Here is a 19,689-nt window from a genome sequence, read left to right on the forward strand (position 1 = left end):
ATATATATATATATATATGTGTGTGTGTATGTATATATATGCATGTATATATATATGTGTATATATATATACATATATATGTATATATATACATGTACATACATATATATGCATGTATATATATATATATGCATGTATATATATGCATGTATATGTATGTATGTATATATAGATATAAATATATATATATGTGTGTATATATATGTATATACACGTATATGTGTATATATATATTTATATGTATATACACGTGTAAATGTATATATATGTGTATATATATGTATGTATATATATATGTATGTATATATGTGTGTGTGTATATACGTATATATGTACATGTATATATATATGTATATATACACATGTGTGTATATGTATATATATTTATATATATATGTATATATGTGTGTATTTGTATATATACATGTATATATATATCCATTTGTATATATATATGTGTATATATGTACATTTATGTGTATATATGTACATTTATATGTATATATACATGTGTGTATATGTATATATATTTATATGTATATATACACGTGTGTATATGTATATATATATGTATATATGTGTGTATTTGTATATATACATATATAGACGTGTATATATATGTGTATTTGTATATATACATGTATATATATATATATCCATTTGTATATATATGTGTATATATGTACATTTATATGTATATATACATGTGTGTATATGTATATATATTTATATGTATATATACACGTGTGTGTATATGTATATATATATGTATATATGTGTCTATTTGTATATATACATATATAGACATGTGTATATATGTGTACTTGTATGTATACATTTGTGTATATATATGTGTACATATATGCGCATATAGAAATGTGTATATATACATATAGGTGTATATATATATATATACACATTCACACACATATATGTGTATAAATATGTGTGTATACATTTGTGTATATCTGTGTGCATATATATGTATGTGTGTATATATATATATATCTTCCGCGACCCCAAAAGGGAATAGGCGGTAGGAAATGCATATATATATATATATATATATATATATATATATATATATATATATATATATATATATATATATATAATGCAACACATTTAGTGTTAGAATGGGACCAAAATACAGTGCATCCAGGAAGTATTATCTTTCATTCCACATTTTAATATTTTACAGCCTTATTCCAAATTGGAATATATCATTTTTTTGTCCTTAAAATTCTACACACAATACTCCATATTGACAATGTCAAAATACATTTTTCCTGTATATTCATCATGTTTATTTTTTTATAAATTTGACGAAATTTCTACAAAATAAAAGTTTTTAACATTGTCATTATGGGCTCTTACGTGGAGAATTGTGTGGACAAAAATGAATGTGGTCCATTTTACAATAAAGATAAAAATTTACTGTAATTTGGCAAATGTATCTGCTTGGACGGCAAAAACTGTACAGCGCATCGGGAGAGTATTCACAGCGCTTCACTTTTTCCACATTTTGTTGTGTTACAGCCTTATTCCAAAATGGAATACATTCATATATGTCCTCAAAATTCTACACACAATACCCCATAATGATATTGTGAAAACAGTTTTTTTTTTTAATGTTTGCAAATTTAGAAAATGTGTCGAAAAAAAAACCCTGACTGTACGGTTTTAAATAGTTGTGATGGTGACAGTTTGACCCTACAATACTGCACAGTACATCTGTAAAGTATTTACAGCGCTTCACTTTTTCCACATTTTGTTATTTTACAGCCTTAGTCCAAAATTGTATTGATTAATTTTTATCCCTCAAAATTGTACACACAATACCCTATAATGACAATGTGAAAACCTTTTTTTTTCCTTTATATTTAGCCAGATTCTTTTTAAGAAAATTAGCAAGTTTTTCCCATTTTCATTATGGGCTATTATGTGCAGAATTGTTAAGACAAAAGTGAATTATTCCATTTTAGAATTAAGGGGAAAAACAAAACAAAACTGTACAATCCATCCGGAAAGTATTCACAGCTCTTCACTTTTTCCACATTTTGTAATTGTACAGCCTTATTCCAAAATGTAATAAATTACTTTTTATCCTCAAAATTCTACACACAATACCCTATCACAATGTGTTTTTTTTTTGTTTTTCAGTTTTGTAGATTTAAAAAAAATCACATGTACATAAGTATTCACAGCTTGCCCAAAGATAGGTGTGCCAAGCTTGTAATTGCTATTCCTCAGTATTGGTCAAAGACCGAATACTTATGTACATGTGATTTTGGAGTTTTGAATACATTTTCAAAATTTAAAAAAATTGTGTACAACTTTGTACTCAAAATATTACCAACTTTTTGCTAGAAAAAAATATATATTTTTTTGTCGTAAGATACTAGACTTTTTTTTTCCCTCAGAGTATTGCTAAAACATCTTTGTGTGGCATTTTGTAACAACTTTGCAATTTATTTTCTAAAATTAAAATATATATAATTTTTTCACCATGTATTTGTCTTTAAACATGTAAAACGGCAAACTTTTTTTCTCAAAAATTGCAACTTATATTCTCAAAGAAAATGACTTTTCCCACAATATATTTGACTTTAATCATGTAAAATTGCAATTTTTTCCTCAAAAAATTCAAACTTTTCTTGAAATATTTTTACATATTTTGATATTTTTGTTGTTCTAAAAAAACAAAACAATATTTTCACAATAAATTTGAGATTTTTATTTTCAAAAAATCTGCAAAATTATGTATATATATAAAAAAAAATCACACTGCCATGATGGGGTATTGTGAGTAGAATTTTGAGGATAAAAAATATGTATTCAATTTTGGAATAAGGCTTTGTTCTGAAAAAAAAAATCTTATTTTCACAATAAATTTGAGTTTTTTTTTATTTTTATAAATTTGTTAAATAAATAAAAAATCACACTGACTATGGCGTATTGTGTTCAGAATTTCTTATGAGTTTCTTATGTTTCATAAATTTGCAAACATAATTTAAAAAACATTTTACATTGTCACTATCAAGTATTGTGTGTACCATTTTGAGGACAAAGATGAATGTATTCAATTTTGTTCTTAAACAAATATGTATATATATATATATAATATATGCGCACAATAAATGTGTTTTTTTTTGGTCGACATTTTTTAAAAACAACTCACGTTGTCAGTATGGGACATTGGGTATTGTGTGTAGAATTTTGAGGGGAAAATTATATGTTCCATTTTGAAACAAGGCTCTACCGTAGCAAAATGTGGAATAACAGAAGCACTCGGAAGACTTTCTGGTCAATTGTATCACTCACTTATTCTGCCTTAATGCTGTTAATGCAATATATTGCATCTTTTGCATTCTTCTTGCAGGGCTGTGCAATAAGCTTTGTTGATTTTTGAATGTAAAAAACTGACATGAAGGCTGTCATTCCTTTACAATGTTCTGTATGAAAACATGCTTTGTGTGAAGCCCTCGTGTGTAAAGAGAGGATTGCATATAAAACAATATTCAGTCTGTTACAATAGTGTATATTTGTTATGGTTTGATCATCTGATTGTGTCACAGCGCCCTCCGGCGGCCATGAGATGTAACTATCAGGAAGTCAAAACTGCAAAATTGTTTTGTTTTCAACACTTCTTCCTTAATGTGTGTACAAATACAATCTATTGCTACGTTGAAATAATTGACTGACTCTTACTGAACAATAAAATTGTCTGGTTTTGGTATGATTTATATATGTGTCGAAATATACATTTTACATTTCTTTTGCGCCCTCTGCTGGACACTAATAGTCAGTACCGCCCATAGTTGCTCAAGTAACTCGTTCAATATTAACGTGAAAAAAATGTAAAGCTAAGAAACTAAATTAAGACATACGCCAAGGTGGCAAAAACGAGTTTGTATATTTAAAGAGCGGAACGAAAACGTGTCCGCTGGGTGCGGCTACAAATATCAAAACACTCCACTGAGGAGTTTAAACCACGTGATCTCATCTCTGCGCTCTCATTGGCTGATCCGCGTGTCAATCTCGTCTGAGGAGGGCGTGGCCGGTCCGCCTTTTTTTACACGGGAGTGTCAAAGAAGAAGGCAACACGGCGACGAGGAGCAACAATGTCTTCGGTGCCTGACGGGAAGAAGCTTGTCCGGAGCCCGAGCGGACTTCGCATGATGCCCGAGAACGGCGCCTTCAACAGCCCCTTCTCTCTGGACGAGCCGCAGTGGGTTCCTGACAAAGACGTAAGACGTTTGAGTGACAGCTCGAACCGACCAGACGCTCAATCGCAGCTGCCACAAAGCTTAGGGGGGAGTACTTTACAGTTTCCGGTTGGCGCCGTCAAAATAAAACGCTTTGTCGATAAGTAAAATCTCACAACGCGAACCGATGACGTGCTCAACATCACAATTCCAGCAATTACTCGTCATATTTCTGACTTTTTCGTAAACATTTCATAAAAGAAACATGTTTCGTCATCAATTACGCTATTTTTTTTTAGTTGAACATCCGGCTAAGTTCGGCGAACTTCACTCAGCTCCAGCCCTTACCTCGCAGCTGGGTTATGTTTAACTTGTCAAATGTCCAATTTGGAAAAAAAGCGTGTTCGTTCCCTGAAAAACGCCACCGTGGCCGTGGGTTGCGTGACGTTTCTGTTTCTTCAGACGTCGTTCGTAAAGATTAAAGACGCGGTTGTTCGACGTGACGCAAAAAGCTAGCTGGTCGAACGCTAGCATGAGCATGTTAAGTTGCAACAATAAAAAAACAAAAGTAAATAAAATCAGGAACCAACATTAAACTCACTTTTCAATCCAATAGTTTGCTATAGAGTAGTGGTTTTCAAACTTTTTTTCCCCCCAAGTACCACCTGAGAAATAACTGCTCCAAGTACTAATAGTAGCACAGTAGGCCTAAGTCAGGGGTCACCAAGCTTTTTGAAAGCAAGAGCTACTTCTTGGGTACTGATTAATGCAAAGGGCTACCAGTTTGATACACACTCCAATAAATTGCCAGAAATACCCAATTTGCTCAATTTACCTTTAATAAATAAATCTATATATATATTATTAAAAAAAAGGGTTTTTCTGTTTGTCATTCCGTCGTACATTTTTTTTCCTTTTACAGAAGGTTTTTTGTAGGGAATAAATGATGAAAAAAACACTTAAATGAACGGTTTGAAAGAGGAGAAAACACGAAAAAATGAAAATACAAGTTTGAAACAGTTTATCACTCAATTTTGACTCTTTAAAATTCAAAACTCAACCGACAAAAATAAAGACCAAAACTAGCTAATTCGAATCTTTTTGAAAAAAATAATTAATGGGACATCATTAGTAATTTTTCCAGATTAAGATTAATTTTAGAATTTTGATGACATGTTTTAAATAGGTTAAAATCCAATCTGCACTTTGTTATAATAAATAATTGGACCAAGCTATATTTCCAACAAAGACAAATCATTATTTCTTCTAGATTTTCCAGAACAAAAATTTTAAAAGAAATTCAGAAGACTTTGAAATAAGATTTAAATTTGATTCTACAGATTTTCTAGATTTGCCGGAATATTTTTTTGGAATTTTAATCATAATAGGTTTGAAGAAACATTTCACAAATATTCTTCTTTGAAAAAACAGAAGCTAAAATGAAGAATTAAATTAAAATGCATTTATTATTCTTTACAATTAAAAAAAAAATGTACTTGAACATTGATTTTAAATTGTCAGGAAAGAAGAGGAAGGAATTTAAAAGGTATATGTGTTTAAATATCCTAAAATCATTTTTAAGGTTGTATTTTGTCTCTAAAATTGTCTTTCTGAAAGTTATAAGAAGCAAAGTAAGAAAATAACTGAATTTATTTAAACAAGTGAAGACCAAGTCTTTAAAATATTTTCTCGCATTTTCAAATTCTATTTGAGTTTTGTCTTTCTTAGAATTAAAAATGTCGAGCAAAGCGAGACCAGCTTGCTAGTAAATAAATACAATATAAAAAATAGAGGCAGCTCACTGGTAAGTGCTGCTATTTTAGCTATTTTTAGAACAGGCCGGCGGGCGACTCATCTGGTCCTTACGGGCTACCTGGTGCCCGCGGGCAACGCGTTGGTGACCCCGGGCCTAAGTAATCATCAAAACACAATGCAGAGTTTTGTTTTTTTTAACAAATATATTTAAATATATTTGGTAACATCGCCCTCAGTTTGACTATAAAAAGAAAACAATACAATTAAGTGATTATTTCCAGTTCTGGTACAAAATTTACAAAAAATTACATTCCATCCATCCATTTTCTACCGCTTGTTCCCTTTCGGGGTTGCGGGGGGCGCTGGCGCCTATCTCAGCTACAATCGGGCGGAAGGCGGGGTACACCCTGGACAAGTCGCCACCTCATCGCAGGGCCAACACAGATAGACAGACAACATTCACACACTAGGGCCAATTTAGGGTTGCCAATCAACCTATCCCCAGGTGCATGTCTTTGGAAGTGGGAGGAAGCCGGAGTACCCGGAGGGAACCCACGCATTCACGGGGAGAACATGCAAACTCCACACAGAAAGATCCCGAGCCTGGATTTGAACCCAGGATTGCAGGACCTTCGTATTGTGAGGCAGACGCACTAACCCCTCTGCCACCGTGAAGCCCAAATTTACATTCCATTGCACTTTTTTAATTTTTTATTATTAAAATGCGACCTTTGCATTGCCTGCAGCTGTTGGTTCGGTGTTGCTAGCGCAACGTGTCACTCGGCCTGGGCGATACGGCCTTTTTTTTAATATCTCGATATTTTTAGGCCATGTCACGATACACGACATATATCGCGATATTTTGCCTTAGCCTTGAATGAACACTTGATACATACAATCACAGCAGTATGATGATTCTATGTGTCTACATTAAAACATTCTTCTTCATACTGCATTCATTTTAAACTTTCGAGCAGAGCGGGAAATCACAACTAAGTCAATTGACCGAAACTGTATTTATTAAGCAGTGGCACAAACATTCGTGTCATTTCCAAAACAGAAAGTGCAAGATTGTCAGAGACATTTTAAAACAAGCTCTAAGTGCACTTTTGTGCATGATGTCACAAAGATGACGTATCAAAACAACACCAAATGAAAGTGCACTTTTTGTACAAAACGCCACTAAAATAGTTCAAAGCCAATAAAGTGCATGATGTCACACAATATCTTTCAATAACTGTCAAATAAAAATGAGCTGCATAATAGGAAATCAAATAGTGAATGTCTTTCGCTATGTGGTAGGTTACTGCGGACGTTATCTCCTTCTGTTGTTGACTTTTTTTTCATACGGTGTTGATGTGGAAATAGTTGCTTCGGCATTTTGTTGGTGTGGCACCAAACGGAGATGTTGACATAGATAGATAGATAGATAGATAGTACTTTATTGATTCCTTCAGGAGAGTTCCTTCAGGAAAATTAAAATTCCAGCAGCAGTGTACAGAGTTGAGATCAATTTAAAGAAAAAAGTAAAAAGTAAATAATGGGGGTTTAAAAGGAAACAAAATAGAGAAATATTACAAAAAGAATAAAAACAATGGGAATAACAATATAACAGTAAAATAAGAATATAACAAGACAAAGTAGGCAGTAGTGACCATGTTATGAAAACGCATTGCACTGTTAATGTTTTGCATCCCCTGTCATCCTAATACCCCCCGTCCCCCGTCCCAGAGAGGAGTTGTACAGTCTAATGGCGTGTGGGACAAAGGAGTTCTTGAGTCTATTAGTCCTGCACTTGGGATGAAGCAGTCTAGAACTGAACAGGCTCCTCTGGCTACTGATAACACTATGCAGAGGGTGACTGGCATCATCCAGGATGCTCACTAGTTTGTCCACAGTCCTCTTCTCTGCCACCGTCACCAGTGAGTCCAGTTTCATTCCGATTGTAGAACCGGCCCGCTTGATCAGTTTCTCAAGTCTGGAGCTGTCCTTCTTAGATGTACTGCCCCCCCCAGCACACTACCATGTAGAACAGAACACTGGCAACCACAGACTGGTAGTACATCCACAGGAGTTTTCTACAAATGTTGAAGGAGTGCAGTCTCCTGAGGAAGTACAGCCTGCTCTGTCCTTTCTTGTACTGGTGGTCCGTGTTAACAGTCCAGTCCAGCTTATTGTCCACCCAAACCCCGAGGTACTTGAATGAGTCCACGGTCTGTACCTCAACTCCCTCGATCACAATAGGTTGTGACCGTGGACTCGACCTCCCAAAGTCAATGACATGCGGAGTTTCAAGCAGTCTTCGTTCTCTCGCAGATGTCTTTTAAAATAATGCTACATATTAGCAGTAATGCTACTTTTTGGAGCAACGCTTGACAAATTACGGTTGTCTGTTCGACATCTTCCCGCTTGAAGCCAAAGCACCGCCAGACTATCGACCCCGTGCTGTTTTTTCTTGGGAATTAATCCTTCATTTGTTACCAGATTCGCAACTTCTTTCTCTCGTACCACCGTTAACTTTACCCATGCCGCTACCTCTCTCTCACGTATGTGACGTATGGAAGAAGTGTTGTGTCTCTATGAGAAGGAGAGACAAGAAGTGAAGTGAAGTGAATTATATTTATATAGCGCTTTTTCTCAAGTGACTCAAAGCGCTTTACATAGTGACACCCAATATCTAAGTTACATTTAAACCAGTGTGGGTGGCACTGGGAGCAGGTGGGTAAAGTGTCTTGCCCAAGGACACAACGGCAGTGACTAGGATGGCGGAAGCGGGTATCGAACCTGCAACCCTCAAGTTGCTGGCACGGCCACTCTACCAACCGAGCTATGCCGCCCCAGAGAAGAAAGAGTGGGAAGAGCCTGTAGTGCAGTCATGTCCAAAGTGCGGCCCGGGGGCCATTTGCGGCCTGCAGGTAATTTTTAACGGTTCGTGGCACATTCTAAAAATATGATTAAATAAAATAAGTTGCATGCACCTGGGGATAGGTTGATTGGCAACACTAAAATTGGCCCTGGTGTGTTTGTTGTCTGTCTGTCCGTGTTGGCCCTGTGATGAAGTGGCGACTTGTCCAGGGTGTACTCCGCCTTCCGTGCGATTGTAGCCAAGATAGGCTCCAGCACCCCCCGTGATTAAGGGAATAAGCAGTAGAAAATGGATGGATGTTGCATATTTTGCGTTTTCCGTATAAAAAACAATCTTTTTTTTTTTTTAAAGAAGGGCCTAAAACGAACAAACCAAAAACATAAACAACAATTGACAAAGAGATCTGAAGTTGATCTCGAGACTATTGTGTTAAAAGTAAACAGTAAAAAAATCTATAATTTATTGTTCAACACTTTCGTGATAATCCTGTTGGATCCCCAATAATTTTAGTGTCATTTTTAAAATTTTTTTTTAGGTGTCATTGCTAAAAAAAAACAAAAAACAATGAATTAATATCAATGTTGTTATGAGTTATTGACCTTTTTAAGGCTCCAATTATTATTTAAAATTATTATTTTAAATATTATTTTATTATTTTAAAATTGGCCCTGGTGTGTTTGTTGTCTGTCTGTCTGTGTTGGCCCTGTGATGAAGTGGCGACTTGTCCAGGGTGTACTCCGCCTTCCGTGCGATTGTAGCCAAGATAGGCTCCAGCGCCCCCCGTGACCCCGAAGGGAATAAGCAGTAGAAAATGGATGGATGTTGCATATTTTGCGTTTGCCGTATAAAAAACAATCTTTTTTTTTTTTTTAAAGAAGGGCCTAAAACGAACAAACAAAAAACATAAACAACAATTGACAAAGAAATCTGAAGTTGATCTCGAGACTATTGTGTTAAAAGTAAACAGTAAAAAAATCTATAATTTATTGTTTAACACTTTCGTGATAATCCTGTTGGATCCCCAATAATTTTAGTGTAATTTTTTTTTTTTTTTTAGGTGTCATTGCTAAAAAAAAACAAAAAACAAAAAACAAAGAATTAATATCAATGTTATGAGTTATTGACCTTTTTAAGGCTCCAATTATTATTTAAAATTATTATTTTAAATATTTTATTATTTTAAAATTGGCCCTGGTGTGTTTGTTGTCTGTCTGTCTGTGTTGGCCCTGTGATGAAGTGGCGACTTGTCCAGGGTGTACTCCGCCTTCCGTGCGATTGTAGCCAAGATAGACTCCAGCGCCCCCCGTGACCCCGAAGGGAATAAGCAGTATAAAATGGATGGATGTTGCATATTTTGCGTTTGCCGTATAAAAAACATTTTTTTTTTTTTTAAAGAAGGGCCTAAAACGAACAAACCAAAAACATAAACAACAATTGACAAAGAGATCTGAAGTTGATCTCGAGACTATTGTGTTAAAAGTAAACAGTAAAAAAAATCTATAATTTATTGTTTGACACTTTCGTGATAATCCTGTTGGATCCCCAATAATTTTAGTGTATTTTTTTTTTTTTTTTTTAGGTGTCATTGCTAAAAAAAACAAAAAACAAAGAATTATTATCAATGTTGTTATGAGTTAATGACCTTTTTAAGGCTCCAATTATTATTTAAAATTATTATTTTAAATATTTTATTATTTTAAAATTGGCCCTGGTGTGTTTGTTGTCTGTCTGTCTGTGTTGGCCCTGTGATGAAGTGGCGACTTGTCCAGGGTGTACTCCGCCTTCCGTGCGATTGTAGCCAAGATAGGCTCCAGCGCCCCCCGTCACCCCGAAGGGAATAAGCAGTATAAAATGGATGGATGTTGCATATTTTGCGTTTGCCGTATAAAAAACAATTTTTTTTTTTTTTAAAGAAGGGCCTAAAACGAACAAACCAAAAACATAAACAACAATCGACAAAGAAATCTGAAGTTGATCTCGAGACTATTGTGTTAAAAGTAAACAGTAAAAAAATCTATAATTTATTGTTTAACACTTTCGTGATAATCCTGTTGGATCCCCAATAATTTTAGTGTAAATTTTTTTTTTTTTTTTTTAGGTGTCAAAAACAAAGAATTAATATCAATGTTGTTATGAGTTATTGACCTTTTTAAGTCTCCAATTATTAGATAATCTAAAATAATCCACATTTTATCGGGTAAAAATATTGCATATTTTTTGTTTTTTCCACAAAAAACAGGGTTTTCTTTGACAACAATAGCATACAACCTAAATATTTAAAAACGTTATATTGACAGGAAGACCTAATGTGGATCTAGAGATTTAAAGGCCTACTGAAAGCCACTACTAGCCACCACACAGTCTGATAGTTTATATATCAATGATGAAATATTAACATTGCAACACATGCCAATACGGCCTTTTTAGTTTACTAAATTGCAATTTCAAATTTCTCGGGAGTTTTTTCTTGAAAACGTTGGGTAATGATGACGTGTACGCGTGACGTCACGGGCTGTTAGGAAGTATGAGAGCTGCACACACACACAGCTAAAAGTCGTCTGCTTTAACGGCATAATTACACAGTATTTTGGACATCTGTGTTGCTGAATCTTTTGCAATTTGTTCAATTATTATTGGAGAAGTCAAAGTAGAAAGATGGAGTTGGGAAGCTTTAGCCTTTAGCCACACAAACACACGGTGATTCCTTGTTTAAAATTCACGGAGGTGAAGCTTTACTATGGATCACAGCGAACATGGATCCCGACGGAATGTCAACCAGCAGGTTTCGGTGAGAAAATTGTGGTAAAAAGTTGCTTCTTACCGGAGAAAAGCTAAGCTTGTGCCGCCCATAAAACTGCCGTCGACTTCCCTGAGACACTGGCGTCAAGACACCCGTGGACACACACCTCCGACTATCAGGTACTGTTGAACTCACTAAAACACTAGCAACACAATAGAAAGATAAGGGATTTCCCAGAATGATCCTAGTAAATGTGTCTAAAAACATCTGCAATCACATTTTTTTTTTGTTCTATTCCGTCGCTATCAATATTCTCAAACATGAATCTTTCATCCTCGCTCAAATTAATGGGGAAATTGTCGTTTTCTCGGTCCAAATAGCTGTTTTTGTTGGAGGCTCCCATTAAAAACAATGTGAAGATGTGAGGAGCCATCAACATTTGACGTCATCGTCCGCGACTTCCGGTAGAGGCAGGGCTTTTCTCTTAGCACCGAAAGTTGCGAACTTTATGGTGGATGTTCTCCACTAAATCCTTTCAGCAAAAAATATGGCGATATCGCGAAATGATCAAGTATGACACATAGAATGGACCTGCTATCCCCGTTTAAATAAAATCTCATTTCAGTAGGCCTTGAACAATAATAAAAATAATAATACTGAATAATGACACATTTGGGGTCCCCGGGATCAAGCCTGAGTGGAGGTTTGAATGTATATTTGTTATTCATACCGTATTTCCTTGAATAGCCGCCGGGGCGCTAATTAATTTAAAACCCCTTCTCACTCCTGCGCTTATTCAAAGCATGCGGTAAAAGTAAGCAGGCGCTAATAATTTCAAAACGTCTTGTCTCCCCTGCGCTTACCAATGGCATGCAGTAAAAAATTGAGTGTGATTAAAAAATAATAAAAAATAATTCTGCATCCGCGGACCGGTGGTTGGGGACCACTGCTCTACACAATGCCGGCCGGACTAATGCATTTCACTGCTTCTCATACGAGATTGCAATGCATACTTGGTCAACAGCCATATCTTTTACACTGATGTTTGTGATATAAACAGCTTTAAAACTCTTACTGATATACACCACACTCTGTGAACCTACACCAAGCACATTTCTGGAGAGCATTGGCTCTGTGGCACATTATAAACACAGCATAGGGATTACCCATAATGCTGTGTATCCGTGACTCTTGGCTATTATACACGCGCTCCCAACCCCGCCCACCTCAACCAACGCACGGAGGGGGTGGGGTGCTAGCGGGTGTATCAATCAATCAATCAATGTTTACTTATATAGCCCTAAATCACTAGTGTCTCAAAGGGCTCCACAAACCACTACGACATCCTCGGTAGGCCCACATAAGGGCAAGGAAAACTCACACCCAGTGGGACGTCGGTGACAATGATGACTATGAGAACATGATACTGTGAAAGATCAATCCATAATGGATCCAACACAGTCGCGAGAGTCCAGTCCAAAGCGGATCCAACACAGCAGCGAGAGTCCCGTTCACAGCGGAGCCAGCAGGAAACCATCCCAAGCGGAGGCTGATCAGCAGCGCAGAGATGTCCCCAGCCGATACACAGGCGAGCAGTACATGGCCACCGGATCGGACCGGACTCCCTCCACAAAGGAGAGTGGGACATAGAAGAAAAAGAAAAGAAACGGCAGATCAACTGGTCTAAAAAGGGAGTCTATTTAAAGGCTAGAGTATACAAATGAGTTTTAAGGTGAGACTTAAATGCTTCTACTGAGGTAGCATCTCGAACTGTTACCGGGAGGGCATTCCAGAGTACTGGAGCCCGACAGTGTAGCCAGGAGTCGTGGTTGCATTGCATTGTGGGTAGGTGTTGTGTTGCGTTTGTGGTGTGTTGCGGGGCATGTGTTCTCCAGAAGTGTGTTTGTCATCGTTTAATGTGGGTTCACGGAGTGTGGCGCATATCGGTAGAAGTGTTGAAGTTGTTTTATATCACAACCATCATGAATTGATTAACGTGGACCCCGACTTAAACAAGTTGAAAAACTTATTCGGGTGTTACCATTTAGTGGTCAATTGTACGGAATATGTACTGTACTGTGCAATCTACTAATAAAAGTATCAATCAATCAATCAATCAATCAATCAGAGTTATCTGTATGGCTGTGGAACAAGACCCCTGGTTTACACACAGTAAATGCGGAAACAAACTCCGCCGTTTTGACACTCGTGACATCACAAATTTGACCCGGCGGTTAAAGAAATCATGCGCTAATTAATTTGGGGAGCGTGTTATACCTGGTTGTAATGCAAGGCAGGCGCATATTTCATCCCCGCCGGCTATTCAAGGAAATACGGTACATTGTATTGGTTTTTGAAATAAAAAATATCAAAATGGCCCCTGCTTGCTTTGATGTTTTAGTGCGCGGCCCTCAGTGGAAAAAGTTTGGACGCCCCTGCTGCAGTGTAACGCCCGCAGCTAAAAGCAACTGCGTGAGAGCGTATACTCCAATATCACGATACAGTCATTGTCTATATCGCACAAAGACAACCCAGCCCTACATGTCAGTGAATAATGCGCAAACAGTTGGGATTTACGGCGCGCGATCAAACACACGCCGTGGTTTTTGTCCCCGCAGGAATATAAAGTTCGGCTTGTGTAAACATTGGAAGCTGCCAGCAGATTGTGTAACTTCCTGTTGTTGTTGTTGTTCCTCCCCGCAGTGTCCCAGATGTATGCAATGCGACACCAAGTTCGACTTCATCCGAAGAAAGGTGGTTGAGGGTTTATCTTGGGTTTCTTTGTTTCGGCGCGTCGAAAAGTAAACAAAAGCGTCTCTGTGCAGCATCACTGTCGACGCTGCGGCCGATGCTTCTGCGACAAGTGCTGCAGCAAGAAGGCGGCGCTGCCCCGCATGTCCTTTGTGGACCCGGTGAGGCAATGTGCCGACTGCAGCCTGCTCTCGCAGAAGGAGAGCGACTTCTACGACAAGCAGCTCAAAGTGCTCCTGGCAGGTCAGCGTCACTCACTCACTCACTCACGACTTGGCGCCCCATATCAAAATCCATCCATCCATCCATTTTCTACCGCTTATTCCCTTTCGGGGTCGCGGGGGGCGCTGGCGCCTATCTCAGCTACAATCGGGCGGAAGGCGGGGTACACCCTGGACAAGTCGCCACCTCATCGCAGGGCCAACACAGATAGACAAACAACTTTCACACTCACATTCACACACTAGGGCCAATTTAGTGTTGCCAATCAACCTATCCCCAGGTGCATGTCTTTGGAAGTGGGAGGAAGCCGGAGTACCCGGAGGGAACCCACGCAGTCACGGCGAGAACATGCAAACTCCACACAGAAAGATCCCGAGCCTGGATTTGAACCCAGGACTGCAGGACCTTCGTATTGTGAGGCAGACGCACTAACCCCTCTGCCACCGTGAAGCCCCATATCAAAATCCCATCATTTTAAATATAAAGCAAAAGTGCAGGCATAAAGTGGACATATGAGTAAACCAGGCCAATCAACACGGATTTTATTTTTTATAAAATCAATTTCTATAAAATAAAAAAAAATTATAATTTTTTAAAATAAATTTAAAATAATTTTTTTAAATACATTTTTTAATTTTTATAAAATAACAATTTACGGCGTGGCGCAGTGGGGAGAGTTGCTGTGCGCGACCCGAGGGTCCCTGGTTCAATCCCCACCTAGTACCAACCTCGTCACGTCAGTTGTGTCCTGAGCAGGACACTTCACCCTTGCTCCTGATGGGTGCTGGTTAGCGCCTTGCATGGCAGCTCCCTCCATCAGTGTGTGAATGGGTAAACGTGGAAGTAGTGTCAAAAGCGCTTTGAGTACCTTGAAGGTAGAAAAGCGCTTTACAAGTACAACCCATTTATTTATTTATCATTTATTTATTTCTACGCTGCTGATCCGCCTCCGCTTGAGATGGTTTCCTGTGGACGGGACTCTCGCTGCTGTCTTGAATCCGCTTGAACTGAACTCTCGCGGCTGTGTTGGAGCCACTATGGATTGAACTTTCACAGTATCATGTTAGACCCGCTCGACATCCATTGCTTTCGGTCTCCTAGAGGGGGGGGGGGTTGCCCACATCTGAGGTCCTCTCCAAGGTTTCTCATAGTCAGCATTGTCACTGGCGTCCCACTGGATGTGAATTCTCCCTGCCCACGGGGTGTGAGTTTTCCTTGCCCTTTTGTGGGTTCTTCCGAGGATGTTGTAGTCGTAATGATTTGTGCAGTCCTTTGAGACATTTGTGATTTGGGGCTATATAAATAAACATTGATTGATTGATTGATTTTATCTTAATGCCTTGGGCACTAATACACCCCCATACCATCACAGATGCTGGCTTTTCAACTTTGCGCCGAGAACAATCGGGATGGTTATTTTCCTCTTTGGTCCAGAGGGCACGACGTCCACAGTTTCTAAAAACAATTGGAAATGTGGACTTGTCAGACCACAGAACACTTTTCCACTTTGCACCAGTCCATCTTAGATGAGCTCGGGCCCTGCGAAGCTGGCACCGTTTCTGGGTGTTGTTGATAACATTGGAATAAATTGAAATAAATTATTTAAATACTGAAATAAATTGCAATAAAAATACAATGCAATTAACAGTGCAATATATTTTCATAACATGGTCACTACTGCCTAGTTTCTCTTGTTGTATTCTTATTTTTACTGTTATATTTTTATTCTTATTGTTGCTTTTTATTTTTATTCTTATAGTAATATTTTCTATTTTATTTCCACGTAAAGTTAAAGTACCAATGATTGTCCCACACACACTAGGTGTGGTGAAATTTGTCCTCTGCATTTGTCCTCCCCTTGATCACCGCCTGGGAAGTGAGGGGAGCAGTGGGCATATAACCCCATTATTTACTTTTTACTTTTTAAATCTCGATGTTGATTCTGTACACTGCTGCTGGAATTAAATTTTTTTTGAGGGAACTTTCCTGAAGGAATCAATAAAGATGTATCTTATCTATCTATAAATGTTTTTCACTTAGGCGGTAAAGCTCGGTTGGTAGAGTGGCCGTGCCAGCAACTTGAGGGTTCCAGGTTCGATCCCCGCTTCCGCCACCCTAGTCACTGCCGTTGTGTCCTCGGGCAAGACATTTTACCCACCTGCTCCCAGTGCCACCCACACTGGTTTAAATGTAACTTAGATATTGGGTTTTCACTACGTAAAGTGCTTTGAGTCACTAGAGAAAAGCGCTACATAAATATAATTCACTTCACTTTGCATAGGAGAGTTTTAACATGCACTTACAAATGTAGCGACAAACTGTAGTTACTGACAGTGGTTTTCTGAAGTGTTCCTGAGCCCATGTGGTGATATTCTTTACACACTGATGTCGCTTTTTGATGCAGTACCGCCTGAGGGATCGAATGTCCGTAATATCATTGCTTACGTGCAGTGATTTCTTCAGATTCGCTGAACCTTTTTGATGATATTACAGACCTTTAGATGATGAAGTCCCTAAATTCCTTGCAATAGCTCATTGGGAAATGTTGTTCTTAAACTGTTGGACAATGTGTTCATGTATTTGTTCACAAAGTGGTGACCCTCGCCCCATCCTTGTTTGTGAATGACTTTTATACCCAATCATGGCACCCACCTGTTCCCAATTAGCCCGTTCACCTGTGGGACGTTCCAAATAAGTGTTTGATGAGCATTCCTCAACGTTCTCTGTCTTTTTTGCCACTTGTGCCAGCCTTTTTGAAACACGTTGCAGGCATCAAGTTCCAAATGAGCTAATATTTGCAAAAAATAACAACGTTTTCCTGTTGGAACGTTAAGTATCTTGTTTTTGCAGTCTATTCAATTGAATATAGGTTGAAAAGGATTTGCAAATTATTGCATTCTGTTTTTATTTATCATTTACACAATGTGTCAACTTCACTGGTTTTGGGGTCTGTATGTAAAAAATAAAAAAAAATATATATTACTATGCAGCCCCAAGTTGGAAAATAAATGTTGTGTTTTTTTGTGTGTCACCTCCAGGAAGCACCTTTCTCGTCACTTTGGGAGGGTCAAACAAGTCTGAAACCATGACGTGCCGCCTGGCCAACAACCACAGGTCACTTTCCCTTTATTATGTTGGGTGTGGATGACCAAACACGCCACGTATATTTAATATCCATGCAGGTACATGTTCCTGGACGGCGAAAGCCACTTTGAGGTGGAGTTGTCTCGCATCTCCAGCATGCAGATTCAGACTGACGGGACGAGTCCAGGAGGTGAGAATCGGTGCCAGTTATTTGTCAAATGCAGCGGGACTCCTGTTTTTGCTTGTTACCCCTTCCAAAAGTGTGATTGAAAAGCAAATATTAACACAAAACACATTTTATATAGAACACATAGTTTTAAATGTGTACAGGTTTTTTTGATTGGGTCATATAAGTAAATGGTGTGCTGTGTATGTTCCTGGTAATTGACCAGATATACTTACATCGTCCACATGATGACGGCATGTACGTTGCAATTAGATATTAAAAAATTAAGCTGTAGATACCTCGTGGGTCTGATTCCTTATAAAATGATTTAAAAAAAACCTGTGACGTTGAAGACTGCAATCCATAGTTTGGGACACTCCTGGTGTGAGTGAACATGTGATTAGTTGTTGGTAAAGAGCGTAGCGGGCGTAGGGGAGAGCTACCTTTGTACTTTGCTGCCAGTACTTTAAAGGCCTACTGAAATGAGATGTTCTTATTTAAACGGGGATAGCAGGTCCATTCTATGTGTCATACTTGATCATTTCGCGATTTTGCCATATTTTTGCTGAAAGGATTTAGTAGAGAACATCCACGATAAAGTTCGCAACTTTCGGTGTTAAGAGAAAAGCCCTGCCTCTACCGGAAGTCGCAGACGATGACGTCGCAAGTGTGGGGGCTCCTCACATATTCACATTGATTCAAATGGGAGCCTCCAACAAAAAGTGCTATTCGGTCCGAGAAAACGACAATTTCCCCATTGATTTGAGCGAGGATTTGTGTTTGAGGATATTGATAGCGACAGACTAGAAAAAAAACAAACAAAAAAAAACCCAACGCGATTGCATTGGGACGGATTCCGATGTATTTAGATACATTTACTAAGATAATTCTGGGAATTCCCTTATCTTTCTATTGTGTTGCTGGTGTTTTAGTGAGTTTAATAGTACCTGATAGTCGGAAGGGTGTCTCCACGGGTGTCTTGACGCCAGTGTCTCAGGGGAGCAAATTTAGAAAATGTGTCGAAAAAAAACCCCTGACTGTACGGTTTTAAATAGTTGTGATGGTGACAGTTTGGCCCTACAATACTGCACAGTACATCTGTAAAGTATTTACAGCGCTTCACTTTTTCCACATTTTGTTATTTTACAGCCTTAGTCCAAAATTGTATTGATTAATTTTTGTCCCTCAAAATTGTACACACACTACCCTATAATGACAATGTGAAAACCTTTTTTTTTTTCCTTTATATTTAGCCAGATTCTTTTTTAGAAAATTAGCAAGTTTTTCCCATTTTCATTATGGGCTATTATGTGCAGAATTGTTAAGACAAAAGTGAATTATTCCATTTTAGAATTAAGGGGAAAAACAAAACAAAACTGTACAATCCATCCGGAAAGTATTCACAGCTCTTCACTTTTTCCACATTTTGTTATTGTACAGCCTTATTCCAAAATGTAATAAATTACTTTTTATCCTCAAAATTCTACACACAATACCCTATAACAATGTGTTTTTGTTTTGTTTTTCAGTTTTGTAGATTTAAAAAAAATCACATGTACATAAGTATTCACAGCTTGCCCAAAGGTAGGTGTGCCGAGCTTGTAATTGCTATTCCTCAGTATTGGTCAAAGACCGAATACTTATGTACATGTGATTTTGGAGTTCTGAATACATTTGCAAAATTTAAAAAAATTGTGTACAACTTTGTACTCAAAATATTACAAACTTTTTGCTGGAAAAAAATATATATTTTTTTGTCGTAAGATACTAGACTTTTTTTTTTCCTCAGAGTATTGCTAAAACATCTTTATGTGTGGCATTTTGTAACAATTTTGCAATTTATTTTCTAAAATTAAAATATATATAATTTTTTTCACCATGTCTTTGTCTTTAAACA

At 37.6% G+C, this 19,689-nt stretch overlaps 1 protein-coding gene across 1 annotated transcript; it reads left to right on the forward strand.

The window, feature by feature from the left end:
• Positions 1-4,049: 4,049 nt before the first annotated feature.
• LOC133541961 (zinc finger FYVE domain-containing protein 21-like) lies at positions 4,050-18,546 on the forward strand. The gene is made up of 5 exons (XM_061885696.1): positions 4,050-4,250; positions 14,273-14,323; positions 14,395-14,563; positions 17,581-17,656; positions 17,725-18,546. The coding sequence occupies exons 1-5, from the start codon at positions 4,125-4,127 to the stop codon at positions 17,894-17,896; spliced, it is 594 nt and encodes a 197-aa protein (XP_061741680.1). The 5' UTR covers positions 4,050-4,124; the 3' UTR covers positions 17,897-18,546.
• Positions 18,547-19,689: the final 1,143 nt, after the last annotated feature.

This window comes from Nerophis ophidion, linkage group LG24 (assembly GCF_033978795.1).
Source record: "Nerophis ophidion isolate RoL-2023_Sa linkage group LG24, RoL_Noph_v1.0, whole genome shotgun sequence".
NCBI classification, from domain to species: domain Eukaryota; kingdom Metazoa; phylum Chordata; class Actinopteri; order Syngnathiformes; family Syngnathidae; genus Nerophis; species Nerophis ophidion.

Excerpts from the sequence above, each read along its gene's own strand:
- LOC133541961 (XM_061885696.1), top strand. The coding sequence starts at position 4,125 with ATGTCTTCGGTGCCTGACGGGAAGAAGCTTGTCCGGAGCCCGAGCGGA. Across the intron at positions 14,564-17,580 it reads GCTCAAAGTGCTCCTGGCAG|GAAGCACCTTTCTCGTCACT; the intron begins GTCAGCGTCACT and ends TGTCACCTCCAG. Across the intron at positions 17,657-17,724 it reads CGCCTGGCCAACAACCACAG|GTACATGTTCCTGGACGGCG; the intron begins GTCACTTTCCCT and ends ATATCCATGCAG.